The sequence below is a fragment of the Rhinolophus ferrumequinum genome (assembly GCF_004115265.2).
Source record: "Rhinolophus ferrumequinum isolate MPI-CBG mRhiFer1 chromosome 5 unlocalized genomic scaffold, mRhiFer1_v1.p scaffold_110_arrow_ctg1, whole genome shotgun sequence".
Classification (NCBI taxonomy): Eukaryota; Metazoa; Chordata; class Mammalia; order Chiroptera; family Rhinolophidae; genus Rhinolophus; species Rhinolophus ferrumequinum.
The window spans coordinates 4,927,057-4,947,218 of NW_022680355.1; the positions used below are offsets into that span (position 1 = coordinate 4,927,057).

At 35.9% G+C, this 20,162-nt stretch overlaps 1 protein-coding gene across 1 annotated transcript in view; it reads left to right on the top strand.

Annotated features, from left to right (window-relative positions):
- The window catches only part of MALRD1 (MAM and LDL receptor class A domain containing 1), a 534,334-nt gene that overhangs the window by 258,881 nt on the left and 255,291 nt on the right, over positions 1 to 20,162 (top strand). Inside the window, exons 27-28 of the mRNA XM_033100523.1 lie at positions 13,675 to 13,920; positions 16,181 to 16,338. Of these exons, the coding sequence (XP_032956414.1) occupies positions 13,675 to 13,920; positions 16,181 to 16,338 (404 nt within the window). The remainder of the gene's footprint in view (positions 1 to 13,674; positions 13,921 to 16,180; positions 16,339 to 20,162) is intronic.

Here is a 20,162-nt window from a genome sequence, read left to right on the forward strand (position 1 = left end):
TACCCCCTGTGCCAGAGCAGTGTACCTGAGCAAAGGAGGTAGTTGTTCATTGTTTTTAAAGTAAAGTTTATTGGGATGACAATGGTTAGTAAAGTTACATAGGTTTTAAGTGTACAATTCTGTAATATGTCATCTATATATCATATTGTGTGTTTACCACCCAGAGTCATCACCATATATTTGATCCCATTTACCCTCATCTACCACCCCCTCCCGCTTTGCCCTCTGGAAACCACTAAGCTATTGTCTATGTCTATGAGTTTTGGTTTCTTTGTTTGTCTTATTCCTTTGTTGCTTTCAGTTTTATATCACACATATCAGGGAAATCATATGGTTCTCAACTTTTTCTGATTTATTTTGCTTAGCTTAATAATCTCTAGATTCATCCATGTTGCCGCAAATGGCACTATTTCATCTTTTCTCATGGCAGAATAATATTCCATTGTGAATATATACCACATCTTCTTTGGTTGTTTCCATGTCTTTGCCACCATGAATAAAGCTACAGTGAACATCGGAGCACATATATCTTTATTTTATAAAGGAAAATAAATGAAACAATGACTTGAAAACTCTTGTGATACTTTTGATCTTATCGAAAGCTTGTTAATTCCTTTATCTTTAGCTTTTACTTTCTTCTTCTTCTTCTTCTTCTGCTCCTCCTCCTCCTCCTCCTCCTCCTTTTTCTTACATGTACTTCACAGTGTTTGAGGTCCATGGGAGAAATTCTTTTTTTTTTAATTAACGTTTATTGGGGTGACAATTGTTAGCAAAGTTACATAGATTTCAGGTGTACAATTCTGTAATACATCATCTATATTTGGATAAAGAAGTTGTGGCATATATACAAAATGGAACACTATTCTGCCATAAAAAAAAGATGAAATACAGTGGTACCTCAGTTTTCGAACACAATCCATTCCAGAAGACCGTTCGAGTTCTGAAACGTTCGAAAACTGAGGTACCACTGTAGTGCCATTTGTGACAACATGGATGGATCTTGAGAATATAATGCTAAGCGAAATAAGTCAGACAGAAAAAGTAGAGAACCATATGATTTCACTGATATGTGGTATATAAAACTGAAAATCAAAGAATAAATTTCTTTACAACACAGTGTCAGGGAGTGCTGTGTTTCTCCTAAGCAAATAGTGTGACTTTATCTTACAGATGCTGATTTTTATCATTCCTGTGCCTTCTTTTGATGATACTCTCAGAGTAATCTTGTGGCCCAAGTATTATAACTCTACAAGATAATTTTAGTGTTCTAATTTGTATCTAGAGTCACTATACTATTCCCTCTTTATCCACTGATTCAGTCAGTTTACCCATTTGGCCATTTCAATTCTTACTGAAAAGAAATAATATATAAAATATAATAAAATGTCCATATGTCAATCTCTGAAATCCCATTGTTCTATTCCTTGACATGTGTATCAGCTCATCGTACTTTAAGCTAAGAGACTAAATGACTTGTGCTGAGTACAAGAGCCTGGAGTTGGCCACATGAAATATTCTGTGCTTCTAACCAAGTTAACGCCTTCGTGTTTTTCCTCACACCCTCAAAGATGCTCCAACAATTCTAGACACAGTGTACTCAGGGCTCCCACATTCATGATTGTTGCTGCCCATTCAGTGTTAAACAAGGGGCTTCAGATATTCTCTGTTTCTTCCCTTTCCTGCATAGAGGAATGAAACAATCATACTTTTCCCATTATTGTTCTGGGAGTCCCTGGTGAGCACAGCAGGGTATGATGCATGAATTCACAGCTCAAATCAACATGAGTTTGGGCTTTTAGCCTTTCCCTGGAGCATACTGGAGTGAAGCAGGTTAATCAAATGAAGTATTTGATAATATGAGATAAATTGCTCAGTCCCATAATAGATGTCCCGTGTACCAGTGATATCTACCTCATAGGATAATTTTGGTGATTATGTAACAATGCACAGCAAACACCTACCACAGGGCTGGGCAGAAGTAAACATTTGATAATTCTATTATAAACTATTATTAATATATTGTTTGGTGCGTGTTTCACTTAGTAAATTATATAAAGTTAGAAAACTTTATGTCAGGCACATACTGGATATTGTAACTTCAGAAGTTGCATTTTAGCTTTCTTATCCTTAATTGCCATGTTTGAAATGGAGATAACTGACGTTTCATACAATGTTGTTATGAGGATTAGAGATAATATTCACAAAGTGCCTAGCATAAAGCACATCATATACAAGGTGATTAATAAATAGTGGTTACCGTTATGACTACTTTTACTGTTCACTGTAAAATTGCTCTTTGGTAGTTTTAAACTGTATCTTTTATGCATATACAAATTCATGTATGTAATACTTTCAAATATATACATGTATATGTAAGTTATTCAACACACATGTATATAATGTATATACACACACCCATGCACTCACATAGGCACAAATACCAAAAAACAATTTTACCCTAGTTAGATAATATATATTTTAAGGGAAGGGAACCCATATTCTAATCCTGCTTTAAAAGCATTTTACATTCTACTCACTATGAATGATATAAAGTCAAGAATATGTAAAATAAAACAAATTCAAAGGTAGTTTATCCAAATTAAATTTATAATGTATTGCATAAACGGGAGTTGTGTTTAGGCATACAAATACTGTGACTTTGTTTTGCTTCCTATTAATAGAATTTATGAGGTGTGACCATCAAGTTCATGAACTTGGTGCAACGATGTTTGTAACCTTTGTTGATATCAGAGGGATTATTCATTTTGAATTTGTACCAACTGGACAAACAGTTAACTAGGTTTACAGTTTGGAAGTGCTGAAAAGGCTGCATGAAAAAGTTAGATGACCTGAACTATTCACTAACAATTCATGGCTCTTGCATCATGACAATGCACCTGCTGACACGGCACTGTCTGTGAGGGAGTTTTTAGCCAGTAAACAAATAACTGCATTGGAACACCCACTCTACTCACCTGATCTGGCCCCCAATGACTTCTTTCTTTACCCGAAGATAAAGGAACGGAAGAAATTTTGATGACATTCAGGACATGAAGGGTAATATGACGACAGCTCTGATGGCCATTCCTCCAAAGAGTTCCAAAATTGCTTTTAAGGGTGGACGAGGCACTGGCATCGGTGCTTAACTTCCCAATGGGAGTACTTCAAAGGTGACCATGGTGATATTCAGCAATGAAGTATGTAGCACTTTTTCTAGGAAGAGTTTGTGAACTTAATTGTCAGACCTCGTAGCTTAGATGGTCTGTTTTATTTTACTCTTTGAATTACACAGAATGCATTTAAACTACATCAGCAAGGTTTACAAATGGAAATCACTTTGCTATAGGATCAAATTATACAAAGGGAGTATTAAATTGGGATTGTGACTGTAGAATTCTGTATACACACACACACACACACACACACATATACATATATAGTCTTTGTTGAAATCTTTGTTGAAAGTATTGGAAATGTGTATTTTGAACAAATTGAATAGCTGCTGTCATCCAAACCCAAAGAAAGAAACCCAGAAATGTTTGTCGTAGTAAATAGGTCCGTGGTAGCTGACTCTTTTCCTCTAATACCTTCAGTCCTGCTATCTCAAGTTTATCAGTCTAAACACAGTCCTATCCCTTTCACCCTTGTCCACCTCTTCCAGTCAACCACGTAGAAATGTGCCCTTCTCCTTGCTTTATTTGGTTCATTCGTTTGTTTGTTTGTTCATTTTTTTGTTCATTCAGCAATCGTGTAGTGAGCACTTTTGAAGTAAAGCCAATTTTTATCCCCCATGGACCCTACATGTTTTTGGTAGAGAGTCATTATGCAAATAACCAGGCAGACAACACTGAATGTTATTAAAGTCCTACGAAGAGAGCTGCCTGGTATGACAAGAGGCTATAGTAGAGGGATTTGACCAATCTAGGTTTCTTGCAGGAAATAGAAATTTCACTGAAATCTTCAAGATTTTCCAAGAGAGAATTCTGGAGACAGGTGGGCCAGCCAGTGTAAAGTATCTGTGGTTGGAAGGAGCTCTCGGAAGGCTAGGAGGTTTGTGGTGGGGAGTTGAGAAGCATGATAAGAGATGAGGCTGGAAAGGTGAGTAGCACACACTTTGAGTGGAGTCTATGTTGCATTAACAAATTTGGTCTTTACCCTAACTGTAATAGGAAGCCTATTAGGGACTTTCAAACAGGGTGGTAATCCAATTTGCATTTTGAAAACATCACTCTGCTTATGTTGTGAATTTCCAGAAAACCAGAATGGACACAGGACAATTAGGAAGCTATTTTCATTAGTGAAGGAGAGAGATGAGTATTCTTTGACAGAAGTGAATCTTTTAAAAGATATTTGAAAAGTTTGATGGGAAGGTGGTAGTAATTGAGTGATGGAAATGAGGGAGAAACAGGGATCAAGAATGGCTGCTGGATTTCTCCTGAATCCTCCTTTATCACTATTCACCTTCCCTTTTTGTTCTACCTTTTGCAACTCATGATCTACTATGCATTTAGTATAGAGATCAGATATTTTCTCAGAACATTTCCTTCTTTGTATCTCCTTTTCTAAATTGATATTTGGTTCTCCCTTAGTTTCAATATTTCTTCCACAGCCACCTGGAGTGGAGAATGTTCCATCTTCCACTTCCCATAAAACTATCCATGTGTCCAAAAGACTATCAATGTTTTTGCCATTTGTTCCAAAATAATACTCATTAAAGAAGCTTTAGACTGTTTTGGATTCCCTAACTGTAACTGTACTACTTCAACTATTTCAGATTCATCAAAGGTTTAAAATTAAAAATAAAATCATACAGTACTAGAAAAAATATGGGATAACTTTATTTAATATTGGATTGTCAGAAATTATAAAAGGAAAGGTTGACAAATTTGACTGCATAAAAGTACAAAACATAATTTTCCTAGTTATTTTTGATCTTGAGATATATCCCTGGGTCATACTTCTAGCTCTAGCTCTGTCTCATGGCAGCAACTCTCTTCGTGATGTCTTAGACCAAACCTTAAATCCTGAAAACTTCTATCAGTTATACTAAAAGACAATGAAACATTATTGTATTTTTGCATTTCCTGACAGCAAAAATAATTCAGTGGACTGTCTTTGTGTTATTCCTGATAGTTGAATTTAAAGCTTCAGAAAACAATGATGTTTAATTATCAACCTCACTACCTTAGTTTTCTAAATATGATAACTGGAAACTCAAAGTATACAAACTGTTCACCACCAAGATATCAGAAATTTCCTCCAAGTCAGAATCATTAAGGAATATTTATTTTTACAGGTACCTCTGGATTTGCTGTTCTATTGCTTTTCCAATATAGAATTTGAATCAGTTGAATGTTAGCATGTAATGTTAGCGTAACATTTCTTAAATGGTAATATTAAAAATGGATAATTTAAAAATTGAGGCATAAGCCATTCTTTCTGGAAATATCTTTTGAATGAATGTGAGTGGTACCTTTGTTAGTGTAAATTTAGTCATGAGGATCAAGACTGTAGAAACTGCTGTTTGAATATTTGCATATAGTTACTATTTGGAATGAAGAAGATGGAGGCTGCAGAAACAGTATTTGGACTAACTTGCAATTTGTTTCCAGTTGAGGACTGAGCCTAGGGCTAGTAAGCATTGCCCAGGAAACATAAACCTAGAAAACTGCTCTTCTTTGAACTAGAGCCTCAGCCATATTGGATCACGCACTACATTTTGCAAGCCAGTTGGAACTACATTTGGCCTTTCTCCTTAAAGCCTGGAGATTTCTCTTCTGTCTAGACTTCCTTCTTTGCTTTTCTTTTTCTTTTCCTTCATGCAAATCACAATTTTTCTGCCTGTCTTTTGGTCAATTCCTTGAGGCCATTGCCATCTATTTTACGGAATTTCTTCATATTTTCTCCTTCCATGTTAACATTAGAAGTAGATCCCACAGCACCTTCATAGTTTCAAGATTTTGCTGCAAATTGCTAAGGAGAAAAATCAAGAGGCTTAAAAAATAACAAATATGACAGCCTTTCAAATGTTTCAGGATCTCCCAAAGCATCTGCTCTGCCTTTTTTTTTTTTTTAACCTACCTAAGAAAGTTAACCTGAAGGGTTTTATTTTCTATCCTCACATCACATAGAAGGGTTAGCTGCCCCTCTGAACTCTCTTGCCACATAAACAGAATTGCAAAAATGAGAAAAAGAAGAGCAACCGCTGCCATTCAGGACTTGGCTTGTTCTATTAGATAGGCCTTGGTGTTGCAATGAGCTGATGATTCTCCTGTTGAACATAAACAATTTCACAGAACATCAACATCAGACAAAGCCACTCTGGGCCCATGATGGACCAAGATAAAAACAAGATCACTTTGTAATTGTGCCTGAACATTGACAAAACACCAACATTATCTCAGCCAAAAGAATGACCCACATTCGCCTCTCCTGATTCACATGACTGACAGCTGTTTTAGCCAATTATAACTCTAGCCTGTCCTACTCTTTCTTAGATAGGAAATATTAGGATGCCCAATCATAGAATTAGCCCTGCTTCCTGAGAGCATCCAATCAGAGCAAAACGCCGCTTGGACGCTTTCCAAAATAATCTAACCAAAGCTTTAATCCTGTGATAAGTCATTTATACCCTCTTACTGGATGGCCCCATGGTTCCTCATGGTATTTGTTCTCCATCTCTGCAACAACTAATAAACCCAATTTGTTCAACTACAGATGTGATCCTGGGAGTCTTTGGCTGGAGGACAATGATAGAGAGAAAATGGGAAAAGGATTTTGGCTTTGACTCTGAGTGAGATGGGATGCCGCCATTGGAGGGTTTTACTTTTTTTAACTTTTAAAATTTTATATTTTAAAAAGTTCTGTAATAGTTTTCAATTCACAAAGACATCACAAGAACTATACAGAAAATGTATACAGATTCACAGACTATTATCACCTTGCCCATGTTTTCTATATATAATCTTACTTTCTTCTGCATCATTTCTGAGTTAGTTGCAGACACCGTCAAGTCCCTTTGCCTCTAAATCATAGTCTGTTTCCTAAAATAGAGGACATTCACTTACATGTATAATGATCCAATCAGGAAATTTAACATTGATACAATGTTATTATTCCATTTATAGGCCTCATTCAAACTTCACTAATTGCCCCCAAAATATCCTCTTAGTAATTTTTGTTTTTTAATTGGTTCTGGATCCAATCAGGGATCATGTCCTATGTATCTTTAGATTGCTTTAATCTACAACAAGTACTCAGCCGTTGTCTTTCTTGACATTGACATTTTTGAAATGCACAGGCCTTTTATTTTGTGGGATATCCCCCAGTTTGTGTTTTTTTATTTCTCCTCATAATTAGATTCTGTTTATGCATTTTTTGGGGAAATATTACATAGGAACTTGTCACCATTTTTGAAAATCAGTCAATCATATGTTTGTGAGTATATTTCTGAGCTAAATATCTTGATCTACTGATCAGTCTGTCTAATATATAAGTCAATACCAACAGTCTTAATTATTATAGCTTTATATTATTTGTTAAAGTTAGGTGCTATAAGTCTGCCAACCATTTAGCTAATCTAGGTACTTTGAATTTCCACATACATTTTAGGATCATTTTGTTAATTTTTACTAAATCCTGATGAAATTTTGATTGAAACTATATTTCAATTATACATAAATTTTTAGAAAGTTGAGTTCTTAATAATACGGAGATATATGATCCATAAACCTAATATATATCTCCATTTATTTAGGGTCTCTTGTTCTATCAGTGTTTTATAGTTGTCAGTGTAAAGGCCAAGCATCTGTTTTATTCAATGTATCCCTAGAATATCATGTTTTGGGATGCTATTTGTAAAAATATTCAGACTCCAATTGTTATTTCTAGCATATGTAAATGTAATTGATGTTATATATTGACGAAATATAATCTTGTTAATCTTACTTGTTAGTCAAAATAGCTTTTTATAGATTTTGTAGAATTGTAGGTGAACACATTGAACAGATCTGTGACAGCTGCTTTATCTTCTTTGTCTGATAATTACTGCATCTCTGTTGTATGTGTATTTGCTTCTAATGATTAAATTTTCTCCTGGTTATAAATCACATTTTCCTACTTCACTTGCTAGTAATTTTTAATTTGATGGTAAACATTGTGAATTCTATGTTGCTGAGTGCTGAAATTTGCTGTATTCCTTTAGAAAACGTTGAATTTTGTTCTAGAGCCACTTAAGTTGCATACAGTTCTATTTTGTCCCTTTAATGCTTATTTTTAAGGTTTTTTTTTGTTGTTGTTGTTGTTTTTTTTACAGGTTTAGGACAGAAGTCAGCAATTTTTTCTAGCAGTGTTTTTCTTTAAATTTAAGGGAAAGTTTATTTAGTCTTCTTTTCAAAGCAATCTAGTTTAAACACAAGTTTAGTTTAAGAGGAGAGTATGTTCAGAGAATGAATATGTTTGGTTTTGTTGGCCATATGGTCTTGATTGCAACTATTCTGCTGCCATTTTAGTGTAAAAGTAACCATAGATAAAATGTAAACAAGTGGGCATGGCTAAGTCCCAATAAAACAATTTGCTTAACACAGGTGGTAGGCCAGATTTGGTCCTAAGACTATAGTTCAACAATCCATGGTCTAGAGTCTACGTCCTTCTAGAGTTTTCTTCACCCAATACTAAAGTCTACCTTTTTTGGAGTACCTACTGAATACCCTGCTTATCTACCAAAGACTCTTCACACTGGCTGGTAGAAAGTCAAAGGTATCTGGCCCTATGTAAACTCTGGTAGTTTCAGCTTATAACTCCTAGTTATTTTTCTCTTAGAAGTTGTTCTCTGTCCCTCTTTGTGTATTTTACCCTACAAACATGAAAATTAAAACTCTGCTGAAGACTTAAGCATATTCTCTGGATATGTTTCTCTACGTAGCTCCCATCTCTTGACCATTCTAGCTATCCCAGACTCTGCTCCTCATTTCAGTGCAGCCCCATTTTTTGCTGAGCTGACTCTTTAGGAGCTACAGTCCGGAAAGTGCCTCAAGGAGAAATGTGGGATGATTATAGGGTGCCTGTCTTCCCTTTCTCTAATAAAACAATCACAGTCCTGTGCTACCTGTTCAGTTACCTGAAAATATGTATTTCATATATTTTGCCCATGTTTCTAGTTGTTTGTGGCTGCAGGTAATTTCATACCTTCTTACTCTTTCATACTGTGTGGATGCTAGGAGCAAAGGTCTTTTCATCACTTATTTTGGTGCTAAAATTGTCTTTGATTTGGCCAATAAGTTCCTCAAAATATTGATGTTTTAAATCTTTCATTATCATACCATAATTTTTTTGAGCACTTTATTATTTTCTATTACCAAAACAAACAAACAAAAAAACCCAGGTTCATCTTGAACTTTCTTTTCCTCAGCCCTCTATATACCATTTTGCCAAGAAGATCTGGTTTCTTATAATGGGGAATAGTATTTAAATATAGTAGATTTGGGGGCGGATGAGTGACATTTAATTTATGTTAAAATATCACTATGGTTATTTATTTTAATGGACCGTATGGGGCAAGGGTAGGGCACAAAGGTCAGGAAAGAAAGCATTGAAATAAAATCACATGAAATGATAGTGGCTCAAACCAAAATAGTAACAGTAGAGGTAATGAGATATATTGTACTAGCAGGACTAATAATGTAGTACTAATTGAAACATTATACATGAGTTATGCGATAAAAATTATATATTATTATTACAGCTCCTAGAGCTTGGGACCATCTGCAGTTACAAGATGGACTTGCATCCAATTTTGGTTTGAATGTTAAAACTGATGACCCTACATACACACCAAGAGAGTTTTAAAATGTCTGTTACTCACATAATGAGGCTTTATGGGATATTAGGGTAGCGTCCAGGTATGTCCAAAAGTAGTTTTGGAAAGCAAGGAAAGGAAACTGGCGTAGAGTTGTATGGTGGTTAGAGATGGGCCCGGGGTGAGAAATCCTGTGCACAGGTAGAGGATTGGTGGTTTGAAACTGCTGCCAACATGGGATGCACCTGGCCTTTCTCTTCTGCTTTTCCGGATGTGCACACAAGGGGAAGAGCTGTCAGCAATCACATCAAACTTCAAAAAGTGGAGTCAGACTTTACTACACAGAGCTCCTTGTAAGGTTGTTGTTCTTTTTTTCCCTCTGAGTAACTGGAGTTATAGAATCACCATTAACACAGATGAAGGAAGACTGCTCAATGGGAAAGTTTGACAGGGAAGGTTTGGAATTTGGAATTCAGTGTGTTGAGTTTCAGATACTTCTAAAATTTGCATTGGAGGTTTTACATTTTTATAATTTATTCTTTTTTGATTTGCCTATTAAAATATTTTCCCATGTATTTATTTTTTTAATTAAATTTATTGGGGTAACATTGGTTAACAACATTATGTAAATTTCAGGTGTACAACTTTATAGCAACCCATCTGTATACTTGATTGTGTGCTCACCACCGGAAGCCTAATCTCCTTCTGTCACCATATTTGATCCTCTTTGTCCCCTACGCCAGCCCCCTTCCCCTCTGGTCACCATCATTCTGTTGTCTGCATCTGTGAGCTTGTTTTGTTTGTTTGTTGCTTTTTATACCCCACGTAATGTATTCTTTTTTACAAAACTAAACTGTCCACCAGGAGGGTCACTGCCTAATTTAAACAATATTTATTTTCGTAAAAATCAAAGTTATACAATTTCTTAAGAGCTTTAATAGCAGAATCACTTAAAGATTTATACCTTACCATTAGATAGCTGATTTCTTTGGGAAAAAACAACAGGTCGGGAAAATAATCTGGAAATAGGTGAGTAACATTAGTTGATATTTTCCCTTGATATTTGTCAACAAATATTGCTGTGCATTATTTTATGGGTAAAATGCATTATAGCAGTGAAACTTTTTATTTTTTAAATTAAAGTTTATTGGGGTGACAGTTGTTAGTAAAGTTACATAGATTTCAGGTATACAATTCTGTAATACATTATCTATATCTCACATTGTGTGTTCACCACCCAGTCATTTCTCTTTCCATCACCATATATTAGACCCCGTTTACCTTCTTCTAGACCTCCCCGCCCCCCTTACCCTCTGGTAACCCCTATTGTCTGTGTCTATGAATTTTGTGTCTTTTTAAATTAAAGTTTATTGGGGTGACAATTGTTATTAAAGTTACATAGATTTCAGGTGTACGATTCTGTAATACATCATCTATAAATCCCATTGTGTGTTCACCACCCAGAGTCAGTTCTCCTTGCATCACCATATATTTGTTCCCCTTTATCCTCATCTCCCACCCCCCACCGCCCTTACCGTCTGGTAACCACTAAACTATTGACTGTGTCTATGAGTTTTTATTTCTCATATGTTTGTCTTGTTCTTAATGTAGAGGGTTTTCTGTTCAAAATTAATATTGTTTAATATTTGAATTATTTTATTTCAAAATTATGCAGCTATTGTTTTAGAAATGTAAGACTTAATCATTTTGATTATTCTAAAATATTAGACATATAAGTAGTATAATATATTGGAGTCTATAATGTGTCTCCATTTCGAAATGTGTCCAAATGATTTTCTTGTTTGTTTTAAAAGAATTAGATTTTAGCTTGATTTAGTCGCTTTGGAGAAAAACATCTTCAGAACAAGTTTGTTTTTACTGCTTGAACAACTTGGAATTGACAGAATCAATACAAATGCCAACTTATACGAAATTAAATGATCTAGTAATTTTTCAGGTTCTCAACAGTCCCATGAGAAATAATGCACCTAGCAGTCAACACCACCATTTCTATTTCCTGGTGGTCCTGTGTCTTGTGATAGCTGACCTGTTCTTTTTTTCAAGCCGTGGATTTAAAAACTAATTTTGTAGACATTAGACCTGGGTCCAAACTCCATCTCCGCTGTTGAAAATCAGAAAGTCATTTAATATCTGTAATCCTCAGTTTTCTCATCTATAAGTGAGAGGGTGAGTGTAAATGATCTCTATTCCTGTGTAGCTAAAAAATTCTTTAATGTGCTGATTCTGAGTCAAGCTCTGTAATTGAAACATTAGAGGTCTTGTTTCTTACCCCCAATCTGCTAAAACTGAACCGGGCACCTAAGGAAAAATAGTTTAATCTCACACTGCAAGGAAGGGAAATACTAGCAGTTAACCCAGAACAGAAAATTATGTTAGACGCAGAATGTATGGTTGAAATTTATTTTCAAAAGCTTTGCAAGGGCAAAGGCCATTCCATTAGGCAATCTTGAACAAGCCGTCCAGGAACAGTTTAGTGCACAAAATGGCTACAAGCCTTTAGAACACCAGTTTTCTCCCCAGTGGCTTCTACCCGGCATTGCATTCATCTCCTCCCACTTGGTGTCTCTTACCTCTCTATTTTCTTAAATGTGAGACTGATCCAGGACAGAAAAGCTTCCGTATGAGACTTTATTAGCAGGAGATTCCAGCTCTCAGAACACCTTCCAACAGATCCCTGAACCACCCACTACCTCTAATCTACACCAACCCTCAACCACCAGACGGCTTGCTTCAGGCCATGGAAGCTACCCCCAAGAAGTAAAGTACGAAGTGGAGTTATGAGTTCCTCTACCTGGCAGAGGGAAAGGAAGAAGATTCCTGACATGAGAGAGTCACAGAGCAAATGTGAAGCTCATGTCCCAAGTTGGATCTCTGAACCACTTTTCCTACTGAAATATCGTTGCCCATGGTTCTATTGTAATATTGGAGCAGGATAATAATAATATGTTGACTGTGCATATTCAACTGTTTCATCATTTCCAAAGCAGTTTATTTCACTCATTTATTTGACTAATATTTCCTGATCACCTAAGTAAGGGCTAGGTACTGTTCTAGACATGGGTGATACAAACAGTAGTCTTTTAATTAGCTTAACTCCTCTAGGTTTTACTATTATTTTTTTTTGCTCTTTTTAGATAGGGAAACTAAAGCTCATCGAGTGTGTGATCAACTGATATAACTGATAAATACCAGCATCAGAATTCAAACTCAGGTTTTCTAAAGCATTGTTCTTTATCTTAAGCTTTGTGGAAAAAACCTTTATGATTAACCTTGCTTTGTAGGGAAATTGCTTCTAAAATTCAAAACAATTGACAAATAAGTATGCATTGTGGAGAAAAATCTAATGGATAGTTAGATATTACTTATATATCCATGCGCCTGCTTTTGAAGAAATATCATATGTATGGTTGGCTTCTGATAAATATTGGAGTGCATGGACGCTAATGGAATGTACTTCCAAATGCCCCATAGTACTTAAGCTTTTAGTGCCCTAAAGATTTTGTTAACGGGTAAAAAATTGGAAAGCCTCACTTTGGCTTTTAGATGTAATTTACATCCTTGAACATAGCTTACAAGAAATGCTGCATTTGAGGAGACTTGGGATGCTTTTCTAGATTAATAAAATTACATATATATGTGTGTATATATATGTATGTATATGTATACACACACACACACACACAGTGACTACAGAGGATTAGGAGAGAGAGTTAGTGATCAGATAACTCAAACTCAGAAGAACACCATGTTTCTTTACATATTAAAGTGAATCCACTCTTCCTACCTTTTAACTTCACTAATGTGTTAGTACTGCTTCCTCATCGGTTTTTTTTGTTGTTGTTTTTTTTGTGTTTCAGGTTACTGCCCACTTGGCTATCGGGAATGTCAGAACGCCAAATGTTATAAACCAGAGCAAAGCTGCAATTTTATAGATGACTGTGGAGATTATACTGATGAAAATGAATGTGGGAGCTCCTGTACTTTTGAAAACGGCTGGTGTGGCTGGCAAAACTCCCTGGCTGAAAACTTTGATTGGATTTTGGGGGTTGGCTCGCATCAAAGCCTAAGACCTCCCAAAGACCACACACTTGGAAAGGAAAATGGTAAGTTGTGAGGTTGTTACAGTCACTCTAATCGTACTCGCAGCGAGCACCATGCTGTCTTTCCTGATAGCAAGTGGAGAGACTGCTGTGGTGCCACAGCAAGTAAGTCAAACATTTAGTGAGTGTATTTGTCTTCTAGGACTGCCATAGCAAAGTGCCACAGACTGGAGAGCATCAACAACAGATGTTTACTGCCTCACAGATTGGGGCTAGAAGTCTGAAATCAGGTGTCAATAGGAATGGTTCCTCTTGAGGCCTGTGAGGGAGAATCGTTTGTTCCATGCCTCTCTCCTAGATTCCGGTAGTCTCAGACGTCCCTTGCAGATGGTATTCTCCTTGTGTCTTTGCATTGGATTCCCTCCATGCATGTCTGCCTCTGTGTCTAAATTTCCCCTTTTCGTTAGGATGCAGCCATTTTGAATTAGGGCCCACCCTAATGACCCTATATTAACTTGGTCATTGACAAAGACACTATTTTCAAATGAGGTCACATTACGGTGACTGGAGGTTAGGACTTCAGCATCTTCAAAAGAACACTATTCGACCCATAACAGTGAGCAATCAAAGTATAACATTATTTTGATAATTATAGCTAGATAACATATGCTGCCAGCATCAAGTACCTCTCATAAATGGCACACACTTTTAATCAATAACCCTGAATTCTGACACTCATTTGATTTTTTCAGATTCTCAAAATCCTCATCTGTCAAATGGAGATAAAAAAAATCTGCCCTGTGTGCCAAACAGGGCTTGCAGAGATCAAATGAGGCGATGTATATACAGGGAACGCAGTTTCAAAGCTGCAGAGGTGCTATGCAGATGTCACTATAAGATCACATATGTTAAAAGTGTTGGGCATGGTTCATTTTTGCAATAAGGAGCTGAGGTCAAGCCTCCGACTTATTGGTCAAGGGACAAAGGACATTAGTTGAATACAGCAGGAGCCCTGAATTCCTGGGTGCTTCAGAGTAGGAAAAAGATGTCTAAATATTGAAATTCCAAAGGCCTATAAACAAACAAAGCTCTTCCAGCCAGCTTGACCAAGTTAGAGAAGAGAAGGTCTAAGCTCCATCCAAATACTCAGCTCTACATATATAAAATGTTTTGGATATTTATAAGCACAAGTATAAAACGATACTTTCCTGTCATGTTGCATACTGTGTTTTCCCGAAAATAAGACTTAGCTGGACAATCAGCTCTAATGCATCTTTTGGAGCAAAATTTAATATAAGACCCAGTATTATATTATATTATATTATATTATATTATATTATATTATATTATATTATATTATATTATATAAAACCCGGTCTTATAGTAAAACAACACTGGGTCTTATACTAATTTTTGCTCCAAAAGATGCATTAGAGCTGATGTTCCGCCTAGGTCTTCTTTTTGGAGAAACATGTTATTAACATTCTCGGTATTTTACTTATGTATTCAACAGATGACTGAATTTTTGGAAGTTCGTTTATTTGTATTTCATAGGTAATCTTTGTGTTGTTTTACAATAACTGGAAGTTTGAGGGGTCCATTAAATGGTTTCTATAACTATCTTGTTGATTCAATGGCATAAATATCCCTTCTAATCAGTTAATCTGCATACTGTGAAGTACTTTGCTAAAAGAACACAGTTGGAAATTGTTCTGTCGGTGAGCTAGAGGCAAGGATGTTAGATTTCCTTCCTGTTTCAAGTGGAAATGCCTTTGGCATCCCAGATCATATGAAATGTAATTAGAAACTCTAAACATTCATCCATTGATGGACACCTAGGTGTCTTCCATATCTTGGCTATTGTAAATAATGCTGCAATAAACATAGGGGTTCATATTATCTTTTTGAATTACTGGTTTCATTTTCTTCACAATACCCAGAAAAAGAGTTGCTGGGACATATGGTAGTTCTAGTTTTAATTTGTTAAGGAACCTCCACACTGTTTTCCATAGTGGCTGCACCAATTTGCAATCCCACCAACAATGCATAAGGGTTCCCTTTCTCCAAATACTTCTTATTTCTTGTTTGTTCGTTTGTTTGATTTCTTTTTTCATGATTGGCATTCTGACAGGTGTGAGGTGATACCTCATTGTGGGTTTGATTTGCATTTCTCTGATGGTTAGTGATACTGAGCATTTCATGTATCTGTTGGCCATTCATATATCAACTATACTTTAATTAATAAAAACTTGTATGATGGAAAAGCTAAAACAATCCCTTCATTATTATTTCTGTCCTATCTGAATCCTGTCCTTCTTCCTAGGGCACTTCTTGTATCTGGAGGCTACCCCGGTGGGCCTTCGTGGGGAAGAGGCACACCTCAAGAGTGCTGTGTTCCCAGAATCCAGTGCTACCTGCACCATGAGCTTCTGGTATTTCATATCTGCAAAAGCCACGGGGTCCATTCAAGTTCTCATCAAGGTAGGATCTTCACCAGTGATGCCTCTGAGTTTAGTGAAGTTGCCTACAGCTAGCTCATGGCTAAAAGGAGCTTATTACAACTTTGTTAGCTGGGCCACAGGAAGCCTACTGTAGATGCTGCTTGTGGTTCAAGTGCTCTGTGGAGTTCAGTAAGCTGGGCCTGGGGACCAGCTCTGAGCTCAGTGTCATCCCTGTGATTATGACTGAATCCCAGAGACTCCACTTAAGTTTCTTCTTTCTGCTTAGGTATTCTCTTCCCTATCCTTCTCAGTAAAAGAAAATAGTTTATTTGTACATCTGAAAGAAGAATAACTATCCATTTTAACTCATATATGGGTGATCATTAAGGGAACTGATGTTAGATTTTCTGGTTCTGAGCACACCATGCAAAGTACCGGAACCGCTCAGGAGAATGATCAAGGTATGATTACATTGAACTGCTTATTAAGTGTGACACTGCAATGCATTTTCTTACTGAGGTTTAATTGGATGTTTCTGTCAGGGCTTTAATTTAGTATAATAAAGTGACAGTGTTCAGGGAGCAAGATAACAAAGTATATATTAATATTAATGAGACTTGGTTCATATACCTTTACTCTTTGGCAAGTTAAAACGGCAGCAAAAAGGAGATGGGTGTGTGCGTGTGTGCGTGTGTGTGTGTGTGTGTGTTCATTTCAAGAATCTAGTTAGAATTGTAAGAACTGTGAATTTATAAACCTGCTTTAGAGGCCACTGCTGTTTTATCATACATGAACGTCGGTGAAGTGCCCTAGCACTGCTGGAAAATGCCTGACTGGAATTCACGCGTGCTCATATGTCTGAATAGCTAATGGCTACATAGTCCATGTTTTATCTGAAACCTGAGTTAACTTTATACTTTAGGATTCTTCTATAATAATGCAGAAAAGCCGGCCTAATAAAATAGATGCAGCAAATACCACGGTGATTTCTTCTTATGTTTACATAGGGAAACTTCCTGAAATATAATGCTTAAAGTTTTCACAGGAGTGTTTTGCTAGTACTCTGTTGAATGTGATGCTTGATTATGCGATGGGTATCACGTGAAGGGTTTGGTCCAGCTCCACAGACTTTTATTATTTCCTTCATTCTTATTTACATTTCACCTCTTATATAGTAACAAACTTTATATTAGTATAAAATGTACAATTTAATTGAGGTATGTCTTCCTAACAAGTCATGCTGAACTCCTGTGGTTCCTCCAATTGATTCCTATGGATGTTTAACAGCATTTTTAAAAACCTGTCTTCCTATCATATTAAAAAACAAAACAAAACAAAACAAAAACTTATTTTAAAAATATATAAATATATATCTATTCTTTTTAGTGACATTTATCGCAAAGGAGAGGAATCTTTCATAACATATATTGATTTTTTCATGAATTTTAGAGCAATCATTTTGTGGTGCTAGTTAATCTGATGCATATTTTTGATCAGCATTACAAAGTACTTCTTAGGCTTCTCCCGGTGTGGAACCATGCTGGATTTTACCCTGCTCATTAGTTAGAAAGCCTACCAGCCAGATGGCAAACACAATAGGGGCAGGGATTCTGCCTTTAATTTTTTCTTTCTTTATTCCTCATCTTTTAAAATGGTCCCAGTGTATGTGTGTGTTGCCCCCGCTCTTCTCCCCTGCCTATATGCCTCCTACTGTGTTTCCTTTTTTTTTTTTTTTTTTTTTTTTTACCTCTGTTCCAAGTCCAGCACAATCTGGTGGATTCAGCCTTTCACAAAACTTGGCTGGACCACTTTTGCCCACCATGATTATCCCTTCTCTGAGTGCCCCTCCTAGCTCCAGAGAGCCTTCCTGCTTGCTCACTGGCTGTTCATTTATATTCTAGTTCAACAGATTATAAAATCTTGAGAGCAAGGCCTTGGGGTTTTAGTCTCCACGCCCCTCCCTTTCCCCTAGCTCTTCAGAGAAAGGATTGCTGGATGAAGGGATGGCAGGAGAGGAATGGTGCCCTTACAGAGCCCGCTGCCAAACTCAGGACAACCCTTGTTTGGGACAGAGGAATGGCTGTTATGCATTACATGCACGACATCACAGTCTGATCTGGAGAATTTGTAATCTAAATCTGAAATATAAACATATAATGGGTGCAAACGGCACTGAACCATTGAACAATAATTTAATGACAATATATAAGGTGGGTGCAAAAGTAATTGTATTTTTTGCAATTATTTTTAACCTTTTAAACCGCAATCACTTTTGCACCAACCTAATAGTGTTAAGAGTAGTATTGATTGCAGATCACAACCACACTAATGCATATTAATAGATACATTTATTGAATATCAACCACATACCATTTATTGAACATCAGCCACATACCATTTATTGAACATCAACACTTAAATCATATTTCATGCAATTCTTGGCACAACCTTCTGACTTAAATATCGTGAGCCCCATTTTACTAAATGGGGGTGGTGGGTGTGGTAAAGGAGTCTTACAGAAATAACCTAACCATTCTATGGCTACCTAGTCAGTCAGTGACAGACTGGGAATTTCAATCCAGGTATGTTTAGATCCCAAATTTATATGTTCTCCTCGACCCCATGCCCAAGTGTTCCCCAGGGATGATAGTGTTTCACTCTCATAATGAGATGGAGGTTCTGTTTTACTGATATCTATATACATTGAATATAATCATTTTCTTTTTTAGGAAAAAAAATGAATAATAGTTCTTAGAATGGATGTCTGTGATTCTTAAACTATTCCTGTAATAAAGGAGTGAATTTTGGGAAATCCCAACAAAGCAAAGCTACTGTTTTAGGAAACATTTAGTAAAAAGCAGTACTATTTTATAGATTGTATATATTATACTTTTCTTCTGTATTTCTTGCTTGAGAAATACAGAAGAGAACTACTTCTGTATTTAGTTTAGTCACATGAGAACTACTTTTCACTAAACAGATGTAATTGAAACAAATATAACCTCTGTGTCTTAAATCAAAGTGATGGGTAAACTACAAGAAGATGCAAAAAGTGTTACACTGAGAAATTAACCTTAATTTTTTCATTTCCTTTGAAGTTTGCTTTAGTTGTAGAAAAAGAAAAAGCACATGATGAAATGAAATAACTAATTTTTTTCAAGAGAAATAACACCTTTTAAAAATATAAGTAGTTTAATTATGACATTGAAGAGTTTGTCAGGTAAAAGGATTATTACTTATTACTCACTGTTTGAGCCAAGCTACTTGGTTAGTGGAATTTAGTCCATAAGAACTGGTTGTGATCTTTGCTTTTCTACTGCTTTCGTTTTATGGATAAGTCAGATGGGCTAAGTAGTAAGACCAAGGTTATCAGTAAGTGGACGAGCTAGGACTTGAACTCAGGTATTATAAAAATTAAGATTAGAATGTTACACAGTCTGTTTGGTTTTTTATCTTTCTACATGAAGGTAGATTGGAAATTAATAATCTAAATTAAAATACATGGGCCATGTGTTTTTTGGAATTTAGTAATAATTCATTTTTAAAATAATATACTTATTCTTGACAACATTTAAAATTTTTACCTACCTTTTTACTCATTTACATTCAGTATTAAATTTCTCATTAAATTTAAATATATTGCTTTACAGACCATCTAAGATTGAAATGAAAAATGAAGCAAGGGCTCGGGTAGAGTAGGAGTTGTACAACATATAAGTTAACTTGTTTTTGTTTAATTACACTTATTTTTCCAGTCACTTGTTTTGTCATGGGGTAATTATTGATAAGTAATATGTGGATTCTTTTCCATTGATTAAAATCTGCATATTACAATACATTAAAAAAGAATTTGGAGGGAAATTT